The 23,076-nt window shown below is 42.4% G+C and overlaps 1 protein-coding gene across 2 annotated transcripts in view; it reads right to left on the bottom strand.

Moving 5' to 3' along the window:
- kcnd3 (potassium voltage-gated channel, Shal-related subfamily, member 3) overlaps positions 1-6,419 on the bottom strand; it is a 79,350-nt gene extending 72,931 nt beyond the window's left edge. For both annotated transcript variants that reach the window (XM_056438319.1, XM_056438320.1), the window contains exons 1-2: positions 6,348-6,419; positions 4,310-5,479 (exon numbers count right to left, since the gene is read on the bottom strand). In XM_056438319.1, coding sequence (XP_056294294.1) covers positions 4,310-5,412 — 1,103 coding nt within the window. In that variant the 5' untranslated portion in view covers positions 5,413-5,479; positions 6,348-6,419. The remainder of the gene's footprint in view (positions 1-4,309; positions 5,480-6,347) is intronic.
- Between the last annotated feature and the right edge of the window lie 16,657 nt (positions 6,420-23,076).

Raw genomic sequence — 23,076 nt, 5'->3', positions numbered from 1 at the left:
CAGAGGGCCGTGGGTTCAATTCCCAGTCGGGGTGTTCCTTCTGTGTGGAGTTTGCATGTTTTTTTAGTTAGTTAGTTTATATTTTGAGTTGGACAAACACAAATTAATTTAATTTAATGAATATTGTTATTTTATTTTAGATGTATTTGATACAAATGAGTTGGACTAACTTAATTACATTTTATTGCACTGATGTGCTAAATTTGAGTTGGAGTTGCATATAATTATTGGATGGAAAACCTGCCAACAATTTAATTGAGTTCATCCAATGAGTCATTTCTTTGAGTGTATTGAACGAGTGCTTGTGTGTTCTTTGGGACGTTTATCAGATCGAAATGTTGACAGGCTTTACGGTCAGCTGGCAGAAATGTTCACAGTGTTGCAGAATGTCTTCATGTGTTTGAATTGTTAATGTCCAACTGGCATAAAAAAACTAAAAAAACATAAACAGATCTGTGGCCGTTTTTTCTTGTGAAAGTGTGCCATTCTGCCGGAGGCCACATTTGGAAACAAATGATGTACGACACAGCCGGGGCAGCGTTTCCTCACGACCTTGTTGAGGAGGTGGAGGTGTGCATCCTGTCGCCTGTAACTCTTTCTTCAACAGCTCCAAAAAAGTCCACATCTGGTCTGGCATTTTTTTATAACCGGCCGTGGTAACATTTATATTGCATTTCCTTTGACTGCTGTCTTGTATATTCAAAAAAGTGAAGATTTTTAACTGAGAAACAATATCAACATGCACATATGGACAGGGTGTTATTGATTGGCATACATGTTCCTGCCCAGATTGCATTATGGGAGGTGTAGGATCCAGTTTGATAGACTCAGCCTGGAGACTTTAATACCAAATACCTCCCCTTATGCTGTATACATATTTACTATTCCTTTCTCTCATAAGTCCTAAAAACTATACTAAAGTGGACTACCTCTTTAAGTTGGGTTAGGCAAAGGTTAAATTAAGATTTGGTGATGTATCAGCTTTGGTTTGAATAACATTATTCCAATAAAATATGGCGGTCAAAGACATATTCCAGTATGTTGTGACCATCAATAACACCTCTGATGAAAGCTTGCAGACTTTTATAAGATGGAAAAAACTGATTAGTATGAACAGTGGGATATTTTTTAATGTGCTGTGTGCACTGCCGTGTACGTATCTTCTTATGCGCACTGACAGATGGTTTATTGGTGACCTCATCACCTGAGCTTATGTCCCTTCAGCAGGTGAACAGAGCGACGGGCGACAGGCAGGCAGGAGGGAAAACGGCGCCTCGTGAGAAGCTGCTGGGTGTTCACTTACAGTTGTATTTACGTACAAATTATTTTCTCCTCCTGCACTATTTAAGAGGAAGGGGCACACACTGGACTAAGCACCAGGATTTCAATATATTACCATTTTACCTGCTTGCTTTTGTTTACTTTGTGTGGGTTGGAGTTCTACATATCAAAGACTGTACTGAAGACTTTTGTTTTTCTCTTTTCTGTATTTATTCTAAGTTAGTAGGGGGGGGGGGGGCGTAATGTGTGTTGTTTTGATCAAAGGAGGTAACAGTGCACAGTGCTGCAGACTGCTGGGTGCTGTGCAGTTTAATGGTCAGATGGTAAGCACAGAAAACAAAGCACATAATAAAAAGGTGTACACATTTAGGTGTCAATTAAAAATATCCCCATTGATTATTTGGTGTATAAAATCCCAAACATTCTGAACCCCCTATTGTCACACATATTCATGCACCTTATCAAACATTTAAAATCCCAAACCAAATCTGTGAGAAAACAATACTGTTTGTTGAGTCTTAGTGATGCGCTCGCCCCTCTTTCAAACCACTTCAACGTTGCCAACAAAGGCCGACGTGCGTGGCTGTACAGAGGGGCCATGTTGAATGCCGCACACTTTTATTCTGAGTGTGTGAGCCTCGGACATCAATTTATAGTTTTCCCGATTGTTGATGAATATCCTGCTTAGCTACGAGGATCAGCATTGTCGGAGCTGTTGATGGACTCTCGGTGCCGCTGCCTATTGTGTGTTGGACATAATGGCTCCACACTCCAACACATTGTTCAGGGTTCACGATTTACATAATGCTTTCACCTTGGCATTTCTATCCTTTTGTATGTGTGATAGAAAAGATCCTCTTATAAAACTTACAATACACACCTACACACACACACACACACACACGCATACATACAAACTGTAGAACAGGTCAGGTCAGGCATCCTTTTAAGCCCTTAATGCTGCAGAGAGACAAATAGAGCTCTGCTGGTCTGGAGATAGATGCTTGACTGTTCATTTGATTTCCATTTCAAGACGACACTTTGACACACTGATCAGAACATGAAGCAGGAATGACAGAAATAAAGACTTCAAGGTCAGTTTAGAGAAGCAAAGCATGTTTCAGGTGTGCCAGGCAAACATGTCCCTCACCACTGGGACACGAAACATACTTACATAAAACAATAAGGTTGAGTCATGAGGTGTCTTGCTATCGGTCAGATGAGGTGCGGCATGACAGCCCACGCATTGTTCTCGTCTCGTGTTTCTTAATCTCTGAGCAAAAAAAAAGAAAAGTTCTTGAATTCATTTTCTTCTGGCAATGTAGATCCTCATTAATAGTTATAGAATAGATTAAAGAGAGATAGAGAATATCAAAGTATTGAATGGCTATTGCAAAAAAAAGTAAGAACCAGAATAAAATATATTTTATTTCAAAATAATACTAACATGGAACTCCATTACTAACGCTGGTGAGTAATGGAGTGAGACACATCAGGTGGGCATCTACCAAAGCTACAGATGTTTCAGAGCAAAATGATTTGCTTGTGTTTCCGCAGACAGCGTTTCCTTGCTGAGCGGCAGTAGTGGGAAAGCAAAAAGAAAGTTGATTTGTTGATAGATAAATACATTGCTTGAAAGAATTGAACGGATGATCGATTCATTATTTAAGTCATTCATTAAGGACAGAAACTGATATTCAGCTTCTAAAACGCTCTTTTTCTCTCCCTCTCTTTCATTTCATTATAAACTGAGTGTCTTTTGACTTTTGGTCCAAAGATATACGATGACAATTACTATTAGTCACTTGATATTGTGAAACCACCAACTCTATTCTGGTGTCGTGCCGTTTTATTACTTGCAGTTTGGCATTTCCAATGCACAGCAGGATCTACAAAAGGACTGCCAGACAGGAAAACACATTTTTAGGAAATAATAACGATCCTTTCGCTGTGCCTTCATAATACTCCACTCAGCCAAACTTCGGGAACACTTTCCTGTTCAACCTGTTGTTCATGGCACCGAGCCTCGGCGAGCTTGTGTGAAAGATTAAGAGCAGAGGGGAGTCACACTAAAGGTGACAGAGGAGACCTGATGGGACACCTCCAGGCGGCCACAGCGGAGACATCCGACTCCACAATTCAGTTAAATTCATTTTCACACTGAACGCCTGTACCATGGCGCTTCTGGTGTGGCCCCAATTTTGAGAACACAAATGTAGTACAGCAGCGATAAGACAACCGGACTGATCACCGTTCACACAGCGGGGAGCTTTGTCATCTCTAAATGTCACAATGGTGTCGATGTGAAAACATGTTTAAGTAAATTAGAATGATTGGATAATTAGGAAAAGGCTGGCCATTCACGATGGTTTCGAACGTCCATATTATTTAATCCTAATTTAATGGTGCCACCCACGCTCTGTTTCTTGGGTCAGGCGACATGTTGGGCATCATTTTCTCAAACGGCAAAAAATTAAAAAGAGATAAAAATGATTTCGAAGACAAAACAGAAAATTAAAATACATAATGGAGCCCTAAGTACACACACGCACACACACACAAACACACACACACACCTACACAGTGTGTCAAAAGCATGGGCTTCTCTGTTTAGTATCTGGGCATCTTTTTCACACTCAGCTGTATTGTATGTATTCAACCGCTGTCTCCTCATTTGGCGAGCTCTAAGTGAGGCAGACCAAATGCCACGAGTGATTGTGCCGGTGGATAAATGCCACGCTTCCCACCATTACTCACACTGGCAGCCTCAAATAAGCAGCGGTGTACTGAAGTATGGGGGCAGGCTGTCTTAATGCTCATTTGAAATTCAAAGTGCTTTTCATAAATTATAAAATGTTCAACAAAAACAATCAAAATCCACAAAGAAGCATCTCGTGTACCGATGAGCATCAGAAAACGTTGTTTTAGTTCTGTAACAAAGATAAAGACAGCAGAGTGGAAGAGGATGAAAGACTTTTGGTGAGAACATGTGTCTGCATTTACCTCTGAGTGTACGTCTATTACTCACCCCAGCGTTGTCATGGTGACAATAGTGTACCAGAAGGAAGCTGGGATGCTGGTGAACTTGCTGGAGCTGGAGCCCTTCTCGGCGTAGAACATGACGGTGGCGAAGATGATGATGGCCATGGTGAGCGAGAAGAGGAGGAAGCCCAGCTCCGAAGCGCAACTCTTGAGCGTGTAGCCCAGGATGCGCAGGCCCTGCGAGTGGCGGGAGAACTTGAAGATGCGGAACACTCGGAACACGCGCAGCGTCACGAAGGCGCCGCTCACGTCCTCGTTGTTGCTCATCACCAGGCCGATGTAGTACGGCAAGATGGCCACCACGTCGATGACGCTCATCACCGAGCGCATGAAGCGGTAGCGGCTCGGCGCGGCGAACAGGCGCAACAGGTACTCCACGGTGAAGATCGTGACGCAGGCGGTGTCCATGCAGAAGAACGCCACGGTGTAGCGCTCGCCGCACGGCACGTCTTTCTGGTTGGCGGCGGAAGCGCACGGCACCGTCTCCACCACGTTGGTGAGGACGGATGTGGCGATGAAGAAGCCAGTGACGTAGTAGAAGACCAGGGCCATGGTGGAGGTGTGGGGGTTCTCAAAGGCACGCCACATGGTCTCCCTGGAGTTCATGTGAGGCAGCTTCATGTCCTTGTTCTCCTCCTGGTCGTCCTGAAGCCGCTCCAAATTCTCCCGCTTCCTGTCCTTGTACTCTTCGTAGCAGCAGTCGCCGATGATCTCCGAGATGATGCCGAAAAAGATCAACTCCTCGTCGTAGGCGGCGATGCACTGCTGGCGGGGGTAGTGGAGCTTCCCCGTCCGGTAGAAGTTGAGGATGCTCCTGAAGGCGTCGGGGTCCCGGTCGAAGAAGTACTCCTTGATTTCCTCATTGTAAAAGAAGTCTTTTTCAGAGCTGCCCAGCAGGGTGTCAGGGTAGCGGTCCAGAGTGGTTCTCCAGGTCTGAAAGCGATGGCCGCTGACGTTGAGTATTATCAGCTCGTCTTTTCTCTTGCTGTTGGCCATTGGTGCAACAGGCATGGGGCAGTTGGCAACCGGCATCCAGCCAATGGCCGCCGCCCTGGCAAAAGGGAGCCACGCCGCCACTCCTGTCGCCATCGTGAAGCAGTCTTAAAAGTAGTCCTCCTTACCTTCAGAGTTGAGACTCCTCAAAATCCGCGGACATCTGAGGGGGTAAATCGCGACAAAGAGAGGAAACATAAAGCTGAAAACAGCAGCACACGAGATGTTCAAGCAAAGGATCTGTGTTTGCCGTCACGCCACTAATGGGAGCAGCATGACGCTCGTGACATTATGAGGTCCAAATGAGTTTTCCCTCTCTATTCAATGTCGAGTCACTCTCCCCTGCTTTCAGTCCAAATCCACCCACAATGTCATTCAATCTCGAGGACAGAGCCGATGTATGGCCACAACTAACGCACACATGCCGGGGGAAACCAGACAGGCAGGTGAAGGTGAAGGCTTGCCTCTGTTGGGTTCTGCTCCAGTTTTAACACCATACCCCAACATAACCATTCATACTTCCCATATTTATGATCTGGCTTAAAGCCTATACTGGTACCAGTTTGTTGAGTTGCATTTGGGAACCACGCCACTTCTGTTCTGGACCTGAGCCCCACGCTTACTACAGATGTGAATAGATACAGTAACATTGTGCAGCGAATACAATCTGGTTCATCAGTCCAACAGAACCAGCGGAGATCATATCTGTCCCGAACAGCAGCAACAGCTGACCGACATGTGTACAGCTGCAGGCTGTCGGGGACTGAACCCAACCTGTTGCATCAGAATAAGAAAGCAACTTGATATAGGCTGCGATATTAGACCTTAGAATTAACCATCACCCGGCCATCGAAACTATTAGAAGGAAATATACATATATTGCAGTGTAGTATAAAAGTTATTTCCCCATGCACACTGACTAACTATTTGTTCACCTTACATTTGGCTGTTTGCCTATTTTTTTTAAACGCACCTGAACCCATCTTTTGATGGACATCGAGTGAACGGCGCAAACGCAGAGAGACACTCACCGATAAAAAGTGGAGGGGGAATTGGAACACAATCCCAACTCTTCCAAAGCAAATCAAGACGTTCTGCAAAGACCCGAGTCCTCAGTTAGCAAGTGACGAGAGGCAGAGCTCGGATCCATCCGGCGGGATGAAGCAGCGAGCGGCACCGCTCTCCTCGTCCGTCGGCGGACTCCTTGTGCCAACAACAACAAAAGGAAAAACCGCGGTCGATGGAGCAGAATGAACCCGTCTGTTGGAGCGCAGCACTCAGCAGAAGCGATGTGTAGCCTCATGTGTGCACCTGCTCTTGCGTTTGTTTGTTTTTCTCACATCCTGGCTTTGTTAGTTTTCAGTGTTTGGGAAAGTGGTCCGCGATGGAGAGGCGCAGCGCGCTCCCTACTCACAAAGTGCAATGCGCGACTCTGCCCCCGCCGCCGCTGTGCCAGCAGCGCGTCATCACCCCCCCCCCCCCCCCCCCCCCAAACCTCACTTCACCGTGCATAACGTGACGGACTCCTCACCTTATTCAATCTGGCTGCTTTCAAGACTGATGTGGCAGTGCATGGCTCACTGAAGCGGAACATACCACTGTGGTGTAATGGCGGGGTCAGAGATAACGGGAATTAATTAAAACAATTAATACATTTAATAAAAGTCACCAGCATAGTGAAACTCGCTGTGGTCGATTTGGATTTAAGCAGCAAAAGGAGACAACGTGTTCACCAGAAGGTTTTGAACATGACCGGACTAACCGTCTTGAGGGGCTCGGGCCCACAATGAGCTGCTCGGCCCCCAATAGCCCCCCAATCCCCTTATTTGGTTAAACATGTAGTTTTCTCTGGCCTACTTAGAATTAGAATACTTAGAGTTAGAATATTAGAGAACCGTGATTGTTCAAAACCATCCCCTTTTCACCGATAGTCTTCATTGTCCAAGACAGGACATTTGTATAATATATTTTTTACAAACATCTAGCCATGAAGTCCATTATGGAAGTGTAACGTATTGGTAATAAACGAGAACAACCCCCCCCCCCCCCACCCATCCTCCATATTTCTTTCTGAAACAAGCCTTTATCATCTAACTGGAGCAGGGCAGAGAGCTAGGGTTCAAAGGGGGCCCTACAGAGCCTCGTCATCAGAGACGCAACCAGCCCCACCGGCTCTCCCTCCGAGCTCACACTTCAAGCCCGGGCAGCACGGTCTGCACACAGGGTCCTCAGGGGACCGCTGCGGCTGGATGAGGAGGGTCTTTGAAAGGGTGGCCTTGTGTGTGGCCGTTGGCTGGAGAGAGGAAGGTAGAGCGAGAGGGAAAAAGGGGGAGAGAAAGTGAGAGTGTAGCCGGGGAGTGAAGACAGATAGGCTATTGATTAACTCCAGAACATTCACATGTTAAGACAAAGTTCTGGCACATCGTGTAAAATATTCATGACGAGTCTTTGAACATATTTTAAGTTGCAGGGAGTCTCAAACAAAGAGGCGTGCTTTTGGTTCGAGTCGCAGAATGATTCAATATTTTGAGGTATGTCTTTCTTTCAGTGTGCAATATAGTCTGTGTTGTGTAACTCTCTTGTGGACACACACCCCATCATTATTTTATTTATCTATCTATTAAAGAAGAACTCTGAAGACAAAGTCATAGGCTACTATAAAGACTTCTTTAGTCCCTACATCTGCATATTTAAAATAAATATTAGTATATACAGGTGAAAGTAAGTATTCTTTTGATTTTCTTTTATGCTCATTGTCTTCAGCACAGTCACTCTTTGTGATTTATTTTGAAGATATATAATCCTGTTTTTGTTGTGGATCATTTTTTCCTCTCTTCCTTTTTGTGAAATGTTCAAACCACTGGGGTGGCAGCTGAACTTTAAAAAGACCACTTACGTGCAATTTTTCACAATACTTTGCATGAGACGTGACGGAAGAGGCTTCCGATATTCAAAAAAGAACGATATTTTAAGACTGAAAAATAATGCGAGACTAAAATGCATTCCTGAGAGGGAAACTGGGGTGCAAACAACTGTATAACCAAATATCAACTATTTTTTAAATTCCAAGTTTTTTGAGGTAATGCAAACTCTTTTTAAAACTCTTTGATAAAGTGTGAGGAAAACCAAACATTCGTTGGTGCTCATTTACAATAAATTATCGTGTGGTGGCTTTTCAGTACACTAAATAGCTACAAGTTTTAGAGATTAATACGAAGGGGAAAAATTGCATCATCGTACATCATCCAATATATATGGCTAAATGTAATCTCTGCAGGGGTTTGGCATTTACAGACGCAGCTATAATCAATCACGGTGTATCACGTAGTTACATCTTACACACCAATTGGTATCTGTATTTCTGTAATAGTTCATCATCCAATCTCTGTTGACCAGAGCAAAAGCAGCAGCTGAGACTTTAAGGTGTGTTTCATTTGGCCGTCCTGCCCCGGGGTCGCCAAATGCTGATTGGATGAAAGTCACATTTCATGAATTATAGCCCCCTTCCACAAGGACCAACTCCATGAAAGTACAGAACTTTACACAGACTTCATCTGGTGGCATTCATGTGAGCTGTTTCTCATTTTGACTGACGCACTTGAATTAGATTAGATCTCTACAATAAGATCTTATATTTAGATGTTTGATCATCATTATGTCAGAAAGTTATTACGTCAGTGTTATTTCTATGTTAAGGCCTGCCATCATTCATGACTCTCATGGTCTTTTGAACAAACATTCTTTCTCTCTCTGCACTTCAGTTGTGGCAGTCCGTCCACAGCGAGAAAAACTGCAGAGACCTACAAGCATAAGGAGAAAGGTTCAGGGAGTAGAGCGGTCATCCACTAATCAGACGATGGGCGGTTCGATCTTCCACTCGTCGAAGTGTCCATGGGAAAGATTGAACTCCAAATAATGAGTGTGAATGTTTTTCCCTACTGATGAGCAGGTGGCACCTAGCCTCTCTCCCCCAGTGTTAGCATGCATGTGTGTGTGAATGCTGGCTTGTGTTGTAAAGTGCTTTGGATGATCGCTAAGACCAGAAAAAGTCGAAATAAATGCAGTCAATTTCCCAGGAAAACATCAAAGAAAAGATAAAATACCCCGAGTTCACAATAACCGTGCGCACAGCTTTCCCAATCTCGCCTCCTTCAGACTCAGACTCAGCATCGAGTGGATGTATATTGACGACTCCTGCTGCTTGATAGCGTTGCTGTCTCTGGGAACTTCAAGAACAGCTGACACTGGCATTTGTATCGCGTGAAGTCTGACAGAAGATAGACAGGAAGCCTTGAGGGTCAGTGTACACAATACAGCAAAAATGATTGGACAATGTCTCTTGAGTCCACATGGGTTGTGAATGAAATCTACAAGATGTATAAGTAAATACATTTGGGGGTGTGGATTTAGACAGAAGTGAGCTTACCTGACCTCTGTAGGGGCGAGGGACTACATTGGGGGCTAGTAGCATAAAACACCCACCGACCAAGCTGTCGGTGCATTGCATCGTGTGAAATGTAGGAAAAAGAATGGAAGGAATGAAAATAAAATATTTCTGGTTCTCTTTTTAAATGTCATTTTGTATTTCAACTCTCCTTTGTGCGTCCAACAATGTGATAGAGTGCATTGCTAAGTCGTCCTTGTTCTCTTTTATGTTACGGCATCTTCTCTCCTTGATGTTGGCGTGAAGCTGAATTCAACGCAACAGTAAACCCCTATTTTTCTCCACTAAGTTGACCATCCTCCCGTCATTTGAAATCTTTTTTTAAAATGCTAAAATGAAAATCCAAAACATCAAATGGTTTCATCATTTAGTGTGTATCATCTCACACTGCATAAAAGAGCCCTCGATATGCGACCCATGATGACTGCAGATGCTTTAGTATCCTGCGATCTTCCTGCCGAGCCCCGCTCTTTTGATCATTTATGATGAGTAGGAATATTTTATACACAGAGGGTTTTATGTGCTTCTCTATCTGGTGAGAATCATTCTACAGCCATTAGCCATTAGCCATTAATCAGTGAAGCATGCTTTAATACTGCGATTCAACAGAGATACACTGGAGATTCAATGGAGAACGAAGGCGGATGTCACGTCTTTGTTAAACCATAGAATGCAATGCCTCCTATTTTTATATCATATAGACCATTAATATACTGTCTATATATAGAGAGATAGGGATGGACATGGCGGTCAAGAAACGGGCTAATGAGACCTCAGGTGTACCCTGTACAAAAACAGGGCCTGAACAGCTGGCAAAGTGGGCCTGAGAGGTTACAAGGAGACTTCCAGAAGAAAGAGCTCATAGAAAGACGGTGGGGAATCGTGAATGAATAGCAGCATGAACAATCACAAGTGTGCATCTTAAAGAGGGAAAAGCAAGGCAGCCCATCAGTCTGAACAGACGAGACCCAAAGAGATATTGTGGGTAGGTGTGGATACACAAGTTCAGATGAAAGCCAGTAGCATTGATTATCTTTGAGTGGTCTTCCTATGACTCACTTGCAAAAACGCCCGGGGTTCATTATCCAAACCTCCAACCACACTCCGGCGTAACATGCATGAATCCTGTTGATCCGTCCTGTTGCGGCGCTGCAGAGGAAAAGGCACAAAGACGGAGACAAAGACGGATTGACTGCGTCGGGCTGGGGGCTGTGCAAAGCAGCTGCTAATGGAAGCCCACCACTTAGAGAGACATTATTTTGACTCTGGCAACCCCCTTTGAGTTGCAGAGCTGCAGAGCAAATAACCACAAAATCCTATTGGAAATGTAGAAGAAAACTCCGTCAGTCGGGAGAAGATACACGCATAAGGGACGAGTCTCACAGAAGTGATTAATAGAAAGCTTCGTGCAGGCGGAGTTTTAAAACTCATTTGTCAACATTAAATGGGGCCAGAAAATGCAACCAATTACACATAAAAGCAGTGATGTCACTGCACTCCGATGTAAATGATTCCTTCTAAAAGTTGTGTGTTCGTGGCTTTTTTTTCTCCATATTTGCAGATGCAGACCATTTTGCTTATTAACATATGCAGCATACAACAAAATAGAAATGAGTCACCTCGATGTTCATCACAGTGTCCTGCAACAAATACAAATGTATGTAACTGAGCTGTAATACCACACAGGGCTCTAAAGTAATTCATTGTATCACTTGAAGGACAAAGTCAAATTTGCAAACCGAAAAATAACAAAAGGTTAATAAACGTGTGAAGAGTTTGTCAACACAATGATCTTTCTCCGACGTGGGGATACCTTAGAGTGCACAACACAGAAACAATAAATAAAAGAGGAGGTATAACTTTCCCCATATGTGTCATTGCCCTTCAGAAAATAGCTACGTTATCATAATTCAGTGTTTTAATTAAAACTCTAATGAGCACAGTGGATAGTCCACGGACTTTGGGGCTGATTTATGACAAAGTTATACATTACATACAGTAATTAATATTTTCAATTATAAAGGTCCAGCTGGACAGAATCTTACACCTCAATGGGTTGAAATGTGACAAATGTCATCCTGTATGAGATGGGATCTGATACAGGAGCCATAAGTGCTTTCTTACTGCTTTATTTTTGCTTCAATTATTTACAGTTGTGCGCCCTTGCAAATGACTGACACGCACACACATGAACACAATGCTATGCTAATAGATGGCAATGTGACAACAGGAGGATGTAAAAGCCCCACTGGGTCTCGCCTGTCTTGACCTAGTTACTGAAAAATGGTTTGCATCATTATCTGCGACACAGTATTCAGAGACATCAAAGCATTAAACAGATGCACGACTGCCACTGGATCGTCCTCCGAGGGAGGCGAGGCTGAACAAGTTCGAGGAAATCCACAACAACATCTAAATGAATTATATTGTGACAATGAGTTGATTAACCGATTGTTTGAATGACAGAAACAAGACTTTTAACAATTCTTATAAAAACAACATTCTTACTCCCAACTTGCTTGATTAGTGGCCCCACATTTCTAACAATGACGCTTTAGGAACCCCATAGCGCCAGTTTCCGCTTGTTTCATGCATAGCCTCTTTTCATAGTACACTTGAATTAAAATATATACATGTGTGTATTGAAATGACTTACACAAGTAATAGATATGATAATATGAATGTATGCACAATGACATAAAAACACTGACTTTTTTGATGAGTACTGGACATTTTGATTAATGGACATTCAAATATTTAGAAGATGGTCTTTAATTCAATTCAATTAATTTTGTGTTGCCTGTAATGGTAGCCTAATAATATATGTGTGAATTGATTTGAGAAACAGAGACACAGGAATGTGGAGATGGAGACAGAGGATGTAAACATGACCTTTTTAGGTTCTTTGCTTTGCGGCAACGCAACTCTCTGCCGGTTTTGGGGTGTAAACCAGACCTAAACATGTCTTCTCTGTCATTGTCTATACAGCATAGGGGCGACTTGTTTGTATGTCCTTCTGTGGCGTGAGCGCAGATACACACTCCCCTGGGGTCATCTGTGGGCCAGGACTCAAGGCCGTTCTAGCGTGTATAAATCACGGTGTGGCACGATGTGTTTTCCAAGATTCTTCCCCAGCTCACTCAGATACGTGGCTGAGGAACTTTCTTAGCAAGCTAATAAAGACAGACAACTTTGATTTCCGTCCAGAACTGATTGTTTTTCATATTGATTGAAAACTTAAAGGGGACATATTATGAAAATTCCACTTTTTTAGTGCTTCTATACGTTAATTTGGGTATCTGGCATGTCTCCCAACACAAAAACGCTGGGAAAAAAACAACTCACGCGGCTTGTTGTGGTTCCTCTGTCAGAAACGATATGCTTGAGTGCGTCCAATGGGATCACCACCAACGTCTACGTAGATTTTGAAGCACGCCCATGTAGGGAGTCTGGCGACATGGCCTTGGACCGCCCCCCACCACAACTTTGCAGGTAAAGTTTATTTGAAAGTTGTGTTCATATTACAGACATGAGTCATCAAATAAGTCATAAAATACAACGATTTAATAAGTAAACAAGGTTTAAACGCTAATTAATGGAGGTAAAAACGTTACCCCCGCCCCTGCTTGGTCACTTACTGTTGTCAGATAACACTTTAGTTTACAGATGGAACTTTACTCATGTAGCATTTATATCTTTATGGCGTTCCCGTTACTTGCATTTACACAAACACTTTCACAAACAGTAACTAACATAAACACACTGTATTTGCTACATACTCATACATGCACAAACTATTCACGTACTCGAATCTCTAGCACCACTATGCTCTCAAAACCGCGAACAAGACTGTGAGACCTTAGCCAATGTACAAACAAAACAAAAAAGTAGAAAATCGTCCTGTTGAGCCCTAACTTCTCTTCTTGTTCGGGAGCCTCTTCTTGTTCAGGGTCTGACTCTGGTTCAAAACGATATGGTTGCATGACGCTATCTTCATCTGCAGTAGCCATATTTCTACAAAGGTAAAGGCTAGCTGGGCAGGCAGCAGCTAGGCGAGCGCATCTCGTGGAGGAGGGGGGAGGGGAGAGGGGGAGGGAGCTGGCTCATTAGCATTTAAAGGAACAGGCACTCAAAACAGGTAAATCTGTGGGGAGGTGTTTTTGACAGGGTAAAAAGGGTGCTGTTTGAAATGATTCTTGTGGTATTTTGACCAAAATATGTTACAAACATTTCATTAAGACCCCAAGGAACAATATCAACTTGTGGAAAAATGGGCATACGATGGGTCCTTTAAGCTCTCCTCCCAAAAACATAGAAATCCCGAAATCACAAATCTGCCTCATAGGGCTTTACAATATTTACACATATAATATCCTCTATTCCGGGACATCACATCGGCACAGAAAACCTCTTTGACGGGGAGAAGAAGGGAAGAAACCTGATGGAGAGCAATAAAGGGGAGGGGAGACAAACATGAAAGAACATGAAAATCAAAGCAGCCGGTACAGTAGGTACTGTGTGTGAACGGGTCAGTGGCCAGACACACACACACACACAAGGAGATGTAAGGTACAACGTCGGGATGATATTAAGATGATATTTTCCCAGACACAATTCATTTTCTGCTTCATCCATGCTCAGAACCTGATGGGCTTTAAAAGTCAACAATTTAAACCAGTTATGAGAAAAGTTTGGGTTTCAGACATTTTCTATTCAACATGTAGCACACGTTGTTACATTTCTGTCACTTATGGGAGTCATTTATTCAGTGGATTATATTTTAAAGACTTTACTCTGCCAGAGACTTGCAGCTTTAATAGGCATTGATGTGCAGTTATTCTTTGAAGGCAGTCAATTCTTTCACATTCAAGCATGAATGTATGCATGAGTCTCTCACATATACAAACACACACACACACACACACACATACATACACACACACACACACACACTGATTTTATTGTTGTCATTTCTCACAAAGAAAAGTACACACCCTTGACAATCCTCCGTCGAGGGGTATTTTGCCGGTTTGGTAATCCAAAAACTGACTTGATGATATCATTATATCCAATTTTCTTTTCGCTATTATTATACCTCATTTATAAAAGCTCTGTCACTAACCTTATTCTCGGGCTTTAATTTCCAACTCAATTAGATTATAGTGAAGTATGACTGAGTACTTAAAAAATTTTGGGCAGCGGGATTCAGACATTTTTAGCTGTGTCCAATTTCCTCCCCAGCGTGGTATGTGTGTGATACAGGGGAAACACCTTATCTAAATACCTACATCCATTTGGCATTTCTAAAGATTGGTCATTTTTAACGCCTCGTCTGAACTGCTATGATGCTGAATTTCTTTTAAACTCAGTTAAAAAACTTTTGCTCCTCATTTCATTCAGTTTCTGTGCCAAATGCTGCACTTTGCCACGTGTCCGTCATCTCAGAGGTTCCAATGTCCCCCTCTCACCTGACGACAATTTCAGAATGTTGTGCTTATTCTGGAGATCTTTGTATCAGAGAGAAATTGTGGCCCCTTTTTTCCAAGAGTGAAAGGGCACTTGTACAAAGAATTTCCAAAGCCAGAGAGAGACACACAAACAAACAAACAATCTACTTCAGCTGCTCTGATTGGGCCTTTGGAATCAATCTGTCTGGTGAGTGAGGATGACAAGGCTGGAGGTAAACACTGCACTATATGAGCACAGCCTGCAATTTCTCATCAGAGAGAGAATGACTTTTCTCACCTGCAAAGTCAAATGGTGTTTACTCGAGTCCAGCTTGATTGAGTTGCGCACACAGAGACTTTGATTAGTTCTAAACAAGAGTAGCAAACTCAGGACATCTGTACATGCAGACATTGTTCTCCTTGTAAACCACTGTCTTCTATATAGACCGCGTTGTGCGTATACATAGCTACTGAAGACAACTGTTTAAAATCAGTCTTTCTTATCTTGGAGTATTTTACTCAGACTTTGGTTTTCTTTTCGGAATACACTTTCAAATCCCCTCAAAAAGATACAATAGGTGGGGTGGATGGGGGGATGGGGGGGGGGGCGATGCTTTGAAAGCCCTCACCGTTTGTCTGGGAATCAATAGCGCCACCATCTCAACATAAAAGTGAAAAGCGTCGGGCTTTCAGAACGGCACAGTTAAAACACCCTGCCACGTTTTGTCCTGTGCGAATATTCCACCTGCTCAAAAAGCAAAAATCTATCCTTTGACTCGAGATTAGTTACAGCAAATATTGGGGAGAAGTGAAAGCAAAAAGCGACTACTGCATGTGGTTCATGCTCCCTGTGGGGATAAACGTGCATCACTGCAACTGATCAAAGTTATTTTGGTTTCAGAGTTTGTCTTCTTCTTATTTCATGGAGAAATTGATGAAACAGCTTGACAAAAATCAATGCTAGCTGATATTATATTTCATTGTAAACCGGGCAACTCTGCACCTCAATTCGCAGAGACTGGCCATTCAATCAAAATGTGTTATGGTTTATACAAAAAAATAAATGATGTGCAGTTTTTTCAGTGCAAAGCTCTCTCCCTCATCCTAACAACATTTTATTTTCATGTCAAAAAATGACATGCTTTTATCGTTTGTTTTTATTGTAATTTTAATTATTTTTATTGCATAGCTTTTAGGATATTTACCTTCGCATTGAAAATGCAGAAGGTTATGTTTTGATCGCCGTGTATTTATTTATTTATTTGTATGCGTGTTACTCGCATAACTAAAAAAAGTAAACTAAGTATTATGCAGAAACAAAATACCAGTTTGATTTTTCTTTGTTTGTTCTTATACTTTAAAAAAAAAATACTAGGACCAGCGAACTCTTTACTGCAATACAACAATATGTCATGACTTCTCCACCTTCATAGTTGTATTCATCCTGCCTGCCTGCTTAATTAACTCTCCTGTCATTTCAGATCCTGTCATCCTCACCTCGTTAGTCCCTCATTCCCTTCACCTGGTCCTCACGCCCTTCTCACCTGCCTCTGATCACCTCGTTAGTCCCTCATTCCCTTCACCTGGTCCTCACGCCCTGCTCACCTGCAGCCCATCCCCTCATTAGCCCCTCACTATTAAGCTCCATCACTCCCACTTGTCCTCTGCCAGATTGTCTTGTCTGTTATTGGCAAGCTCTCCAGTGTATTCTAATATTGATTCTGATCTGCCTGTTCTGACCCTGTTTGCCTGTTTACTCGACTTAAGTATTTTGCCTGCCCCCTTTTTGGATTTGTTGCCCTTTTGGACTGACCACCTGGTTTTGACCCCGTCTGAAAAGACGAGTACAGATCCTCTTTTTGCATTTCCTCTTTCCGAGTTGTGCTTTTGTGTTCAGGTACCTGTAAATAATTCATATAAACGTGACATGGATGTATCGGAGTATTATTACAAGCATTAAACATTTAAGGCAGTCGGAGCGGCTTAGTCAACCAGCTCATTAGTCAGACAGTACGCTGCAGTAAAGTTGATGAGATCTACCAACAAGTTTAGAAATTCGACAGCCGCTGGCTAGAAACCGCAATAGGAAATGGCGAAGGGTGAAATGTGCTCACGGGTGAAAGAGACGGACGTTTATGTTGTGGAGGTTGTCGTGGTGAATAGTCACCTCATGTCACAGATCTGCTGTTAACATTGAATTAACTGGAACCGCTTTTTCCCTGTACTATTTTGTAGTTGCCACGTGCAAATATTTGAGAACAGTGGTGTAAGAAACAAAAAAAGAAAAACAATTTTATGGATTTAGCACTATCGCCAAATATGAACATTTCTTATATTACATTTAGTTGTTCTGTGCAGACAGCTGCCGAATGAGAAGTGTCGAAGAGGGACTGAATTCCTTATTCAGCTTAAAATAAAAAAACAATACTGAATGGACTGGTGTTATAATTTTAAATGTTTAAAGACTTAATAACATTATAGATAAAAAGATCTTATCAACTGTCTCTTTGAATACTCTCAAGCTCTGCCAATAAACGCTTAAATGTGCATTGTAAAGCAGGAGGAAAGAATTTGATAAACGGCCTCACTTGAATTCTTATAGCTTAGATATCTCAAAGCAGTAGATAATTCAGTTTTATAACAGTGTTCACATCAGGCATGCACATCCATGCGCTCTTCTTTGAGTTATTATATTGAATCTGTTGGAGATCATTTTCCATCAGTCATGAAGAGAGTCTTCTTAAAAAGAATACAACCCATCATTAAAATTCATACTGCATACTGTACTTGTTACTGAGGAGCAGATACAAAGAATTAGACTAGAGTACTAGGAGCCATTATGTGATTAAATTACCATTCATAATTTTTCTATTTGGTGCTTTTAGCCTGGACGCTTGCCTGAATAAAGAGAGCCCCCCCCCCCCTCCCCCTCTTCCAACAGAGATGTGTGCGTTCTGTATTATTTATTCAAAAAGTGTTTTTTAGATGGTACTTTGAGCATCATTTGGGAACAGGAGAGAGACATGATGTCTTCAGACTGCCACATTGGCCTTTTATGTTTATGCCTTTGATAATTGTATTGGTTGTCTGCATGTGTGATATTGATCATGTTATATTGCAACTGCAGAGAAGAAGCTTCTGACCCGGTCTCTGAGTCGGGGAGATTGTGTCCAGTATTGAAGTGAAGTATTGAGTCTAGCAACCTTGTTTTAGCTCAGCTCTTTTCACGAGGAAAAGCAATGATCCTTTTCTTTTCTTTGTCGATATCATAAAGGACTCAATAAGTCACATTTCAAGGTTTTTTTGACGCACCTTCGGTTGAGGAGTATTTAAGTTTTAAGATTGCAATAATTTCCCGTTGTAAATGACCTATTAAATCAAATTGTACCTCAAAGCTGCCAAACCCAGCCGATGTATTTCTCCCTGCACACCTTCTGGAAAATGAGCTGAGGTGTAATCAGCACCAACCGGGTCATAAAACTATCCAAGGGCCATTATCATCACCCCATTCTTGGTTTATGACTCCGAAGCCTTGATAGGAAAGAGTGCGGTGGACATCGATTGTGATGGGTTTTAGACCTATGTCCAAAAAGTTGATTCAAATATCACCCAGGATGCCGACTACTCCAGACCTCGATTGGTCTCTGTAGTCTTATAAACCAGTGATTTATAGGCTCCATTTTTGTCACCTCATATTTAAGTGGGCTACAGTTCCCCTCAACTCTGAGACTTCTTGTCGTCTCAACCAAAAAATAGATTGACTTTATCTTTTTCAGTTAATCCTTCCAGAGATCATGTTCATCTTTTGGTGATTGAAGTCAAAAGCACTTCAATAACTGAGATAGCACGCGGTTCTCCTTATGTTCTGCACAATTCCCATGCAGGGTCCAATCAAGGCATTACATCAAAGCAGTGTAAGTAAGCAACTTCCCTACAGTATGCAGTAAATATAAATAACAAAGTCCTTGTAAGATATCAAATTCCACATCCAGCAGCGGCCACATGATCAGAAAACATATTAGTAACAGTGATACATGTCTGCTACTTAAATTACTAATCTGGACTGCTTCAAGGTCAAGCACGCGGGCAATTGACTTTTATCACGGCCACTGGCAAAACAAATCAATTTCCCAACCGTAACCTCTTTCACAGCTCCACATGCACTCAAGTGTCCATGTGTGTATTACTGACAGATGGACTTACTGGAGGGGGTTACATCCTCCCACATTCTTGAATGCATCCACTGTGCTGGGAATCAGATGAAAAAAACAAGTGACAGATATGGAGCAATAGATGAATAACTAAAAACCCCACAGAACTGGGTGCCAGATAACTGCCTCAGATTAGGTCCTAGATTGTCGCCGTGTCTTGCCAAGACTCTGATGCTATATTTACCGCTCCCTTTCTCCATCCCTCCCCTGATCGTGTCTGTGCCGCCGTGGTGTGTCATCTCCACCTTATGTCTGGCATCTACGACGGAGCGCCAGGTGTGAAACGCAGATGAGATATTCCTTCTGAATGCCAGAATACGGTTACTTACGCAGGGAATGATACGGCACAAGTAGGAGAGATTGAAATGTTGTTGTGTTTACATTAAAAGCTTGATTGGGACTCTGAGTGTTCGGGGTTAAATATGGCTTCTGCAGTTTAAAAAAAGGAACTTTTGAAATATTTTCTTCAGAGGAACCTTGAGCAGTTTCCACACAGCTGAAGAGACCACGACTGAGCTGATCGTGACCTTTCCAAGAAAATGTTCTTCATCATTCAAGCAGGTATTTTGTAAGTCAGTGTCCCCTTTTTTTATGAAGCTCCATCTGAGCTGAGCTATAGATGTGATTTTTTGACGTGGATTTAGGAATCCACTGAAAGCCGGTACATCTTTAGAAAAATGAGCTATGAACTTGACAAAAGCACCTCAGTCAGTGATTATGTCAGCAGAGACGAGATTGGTGCGAAAAAGTACAAAAGTACAAAAGAAAAAGAAGAAGTTCTGCCGACACAACAACATTTTGTTGTGTCTTTTGCCATGATCAGGTCGGGTTATGTTATGCTCTTGAAAAGTTTTTGATCCTCACTACGTGTTTCATTTTGTTCACTAAATACAAGATGAATAATTTTTATTAACAATATAGACTGGGGCCTAGTCAAACAGCTAAAAATAAAACTGTCCCGCTATCTCATCCTGAAAGTTAAGGAATGGGGAGAGGATTGTAAGGGCAGGTGTAAACTAACCTGTTAATGCACCAACAGACTCTAGTAGGATCATTATAGATCACCCTGACTATCCTGATCTACACAAGGTACCTTCCTGTTACCATGATTTAAAAGTCCACTAAATGACATTACGGTGAAGAAATGTCATCTGCTTTTGACCTGCTTCAACCGGCCAAGATATTCACCAAGTTGGATTTAAGAAATGCATATCACTTGGTTAGAATAAAACAAGGGATGAGTGGAAGACTGGATTCAACACTCAGAATGGTCACTATGAGTACTTGGTAATGCCTTTTGACTGTGCAATGCACCGCTGTTTTTCAAGCTTTTGTGAATGAGGTTTTGCGGGAATTCTTGAATATTTCAGTGTTTGTGTATCTGGATGACATACTGATTTTCTAGACGCTAAATCTCATGTTAACCATGTCCGCCAAGTTTTGCAGAAACTACTGGATAATCAGCTATATGTCAAGGCAGAGAAGTGCGAGTTCCACACAGAAGAGGTGTCTTTCTTAGGATACATAGTCTCACCTAATCATATCCAAATGGATCCAAAAGGTTCAGCAGTTCCTAGGGGCTAGAGGGTGCAGAGCAACCGTTTTAGTCTGGACAGATTGTCCCAACAATCTGCTGTTTGTTCCTGAGGCTCTTCATTCCATGGCGGATTTCTCACATTTAGTAAGACTACTGTTCTAACAGTGACAGATCACAGTTTCACACATTGGGTGGATCATGTGGACAGACTGCTCCCATCTCAAGGCAAGAAAGTCCCTAACAGCCATTCATGATTCAGGATTCATGATCACTTAATGACATTGTCATGAGATTGCCAAAGTCACCGAGACATCACATTGTTTCCGATTGTTTCGGATTTCATTCAGAACCTTCTGGAACCGTTTTATCACCTCATTCATCGCCTCGTCGGCCTGTCATGTCACTCATACCAGAGACCGCCAGACTGTGAAACCTGAATCAGAACCAGACCACGCTCCTTGACGCCTGAATCACCAGACAGACCACCTCACATGTCTCCTTCCCGGAACCCCCAATACCCCTTCGACCGGCCTCCATGGTCTCTCGCTTTCCAGCTGTACCCTTTTTTTTAACAACCCACTTTTCCCTAAGGTCGAGGGTCCGCCGGCACAATCAGACGTTTTTCAGAGTTTGCATCTTTTGTCGCGGTTCTTTCACGTCTCTTCAGTGCCTCGGCCAGTTATTGCTGCAGAGTCAGGGCTGCGCGGGGCGTCACAGTCCAGGCCAAAAGGTGAAGCTCTCCAAAACGCACTTACTACCCCGCCTCCTCCCACAGTCTGGTCCAAAAGGTTGTGTTTCCAGATCAGTGTCCAGAGTCAGAGTGTCAAGTCCATCAACGACTAGGTCCGTCGCTTGCAACCCCCAGGACCCGTTTCAACGCTTAACGTTTCCGCGTGTGAGAGCAGCCCTGATTTTCGCCACTAAGCCCTGCCCAGCCCTCCATGGTTGGTGTTTGGCCTTAAAGGTCCGTAAGCCCGAGGTAGAAATAGGGGGAGGAAGGTCATTGCCCTGAGAGGGAAGGTTACGGGGTCCTGAGAGCTGGCTGGTAGCTGCTCAGGGTTATACGTCCCAGGCTATCCCACTGCGACTTACATAATCAGCCTGGGCCATCAGGAGTTGGCCCTAGAGGGTCTACTGTTGCCATCAGGAAGGCCCAAGAGAGGGGCATCATTGTTTTATCCACAGAGGCTTTCTGATTTTCGCGATTGTTTTCTGCCTCATTCCTCACACCTGTCTCCTATGCTCATCAGTGTCAGCCTCGCCATGTCATTGGATCTCTGATGTGTCTTGTTACCATGTGCTTAAATTCCCTAGTGTTCCCTGTCAGTTGTTTCTGGTCTTTTGCCATGATCAGTCGCTTTAAGGTTATTTTTGAAGCTTGAAAATGCTCTTGAACGTGCTTTTTTCATTTGTTCACGCGCTTACTCGAAAAATAATAATACAAACTTTATCTCTGTCTCTCCGGTATCTCGTCTCCCTCCTTCCCAAGTGTCTGAGGTGTGTGCAATTTTTTCGCGGTCAATTTTTTGAACAGGATTTGTAGGACTGCATGGTTTCAGTTTTAAATAATTTTGCGATAAATATTAACAATGGCAATGTGCATGAAAATGTAAAAAATATATGAAACTAACTAATCAAGTAAAAAATAAAATAAATGTAATATAATATATATATAATATACAAAACTTGCAAAATCATACATCATACAGTAAAATGACAACAGTATTATAAGCTAAATGTACCCAACGTATCAAAATAACTCATACAGAAATGAATAAATGAATAATTCATGATTATTATTGCTGATGCATTCATGCTATAGTATTTTCATGTTGTATTTGTGGCCATTGGGCAGTGGTATATATATATTTATATATTGGTATTTTTGGTTTTTCATTTCAAATTTTACAAACTGATACACGTTTTGTATGCAAAATCTTAAATCAAATAAATGTAGTGGAGTAATATTTGATTACATTTGTATTTAATACACCACTTTAAAAATAAGGGTTCTTCCTAAAGGGCTGGGGTCCACAACCCTTTTGAATACATGGCTCTTCAATAGGTCTTGGACTGAACTGTCTGGCAGAATTTAATTCTACTGCATCTTTGTAAAAATAA

Source organism: Pseudoliparis swirei, chromosome 18 (assembly GCF_029220125.1).
Source record: "Pseudoliparis swirei isolate HS2019 ecotype Mariana Trench chromosome 18, NWPU_hadal_v1, whole genome shotgun sequence".
NCBI lineage: Eukaryota > Metazoa > Chordata > Actinopteri > Perciformes > Liparidae > Pseudoliparis > Pseudoliparis swirei.
The sequence above is the reverse complement of the archived record's forward strand: the minus strand, read 5'-3'. Positions and strand labels throughout refer to the sequence as shown.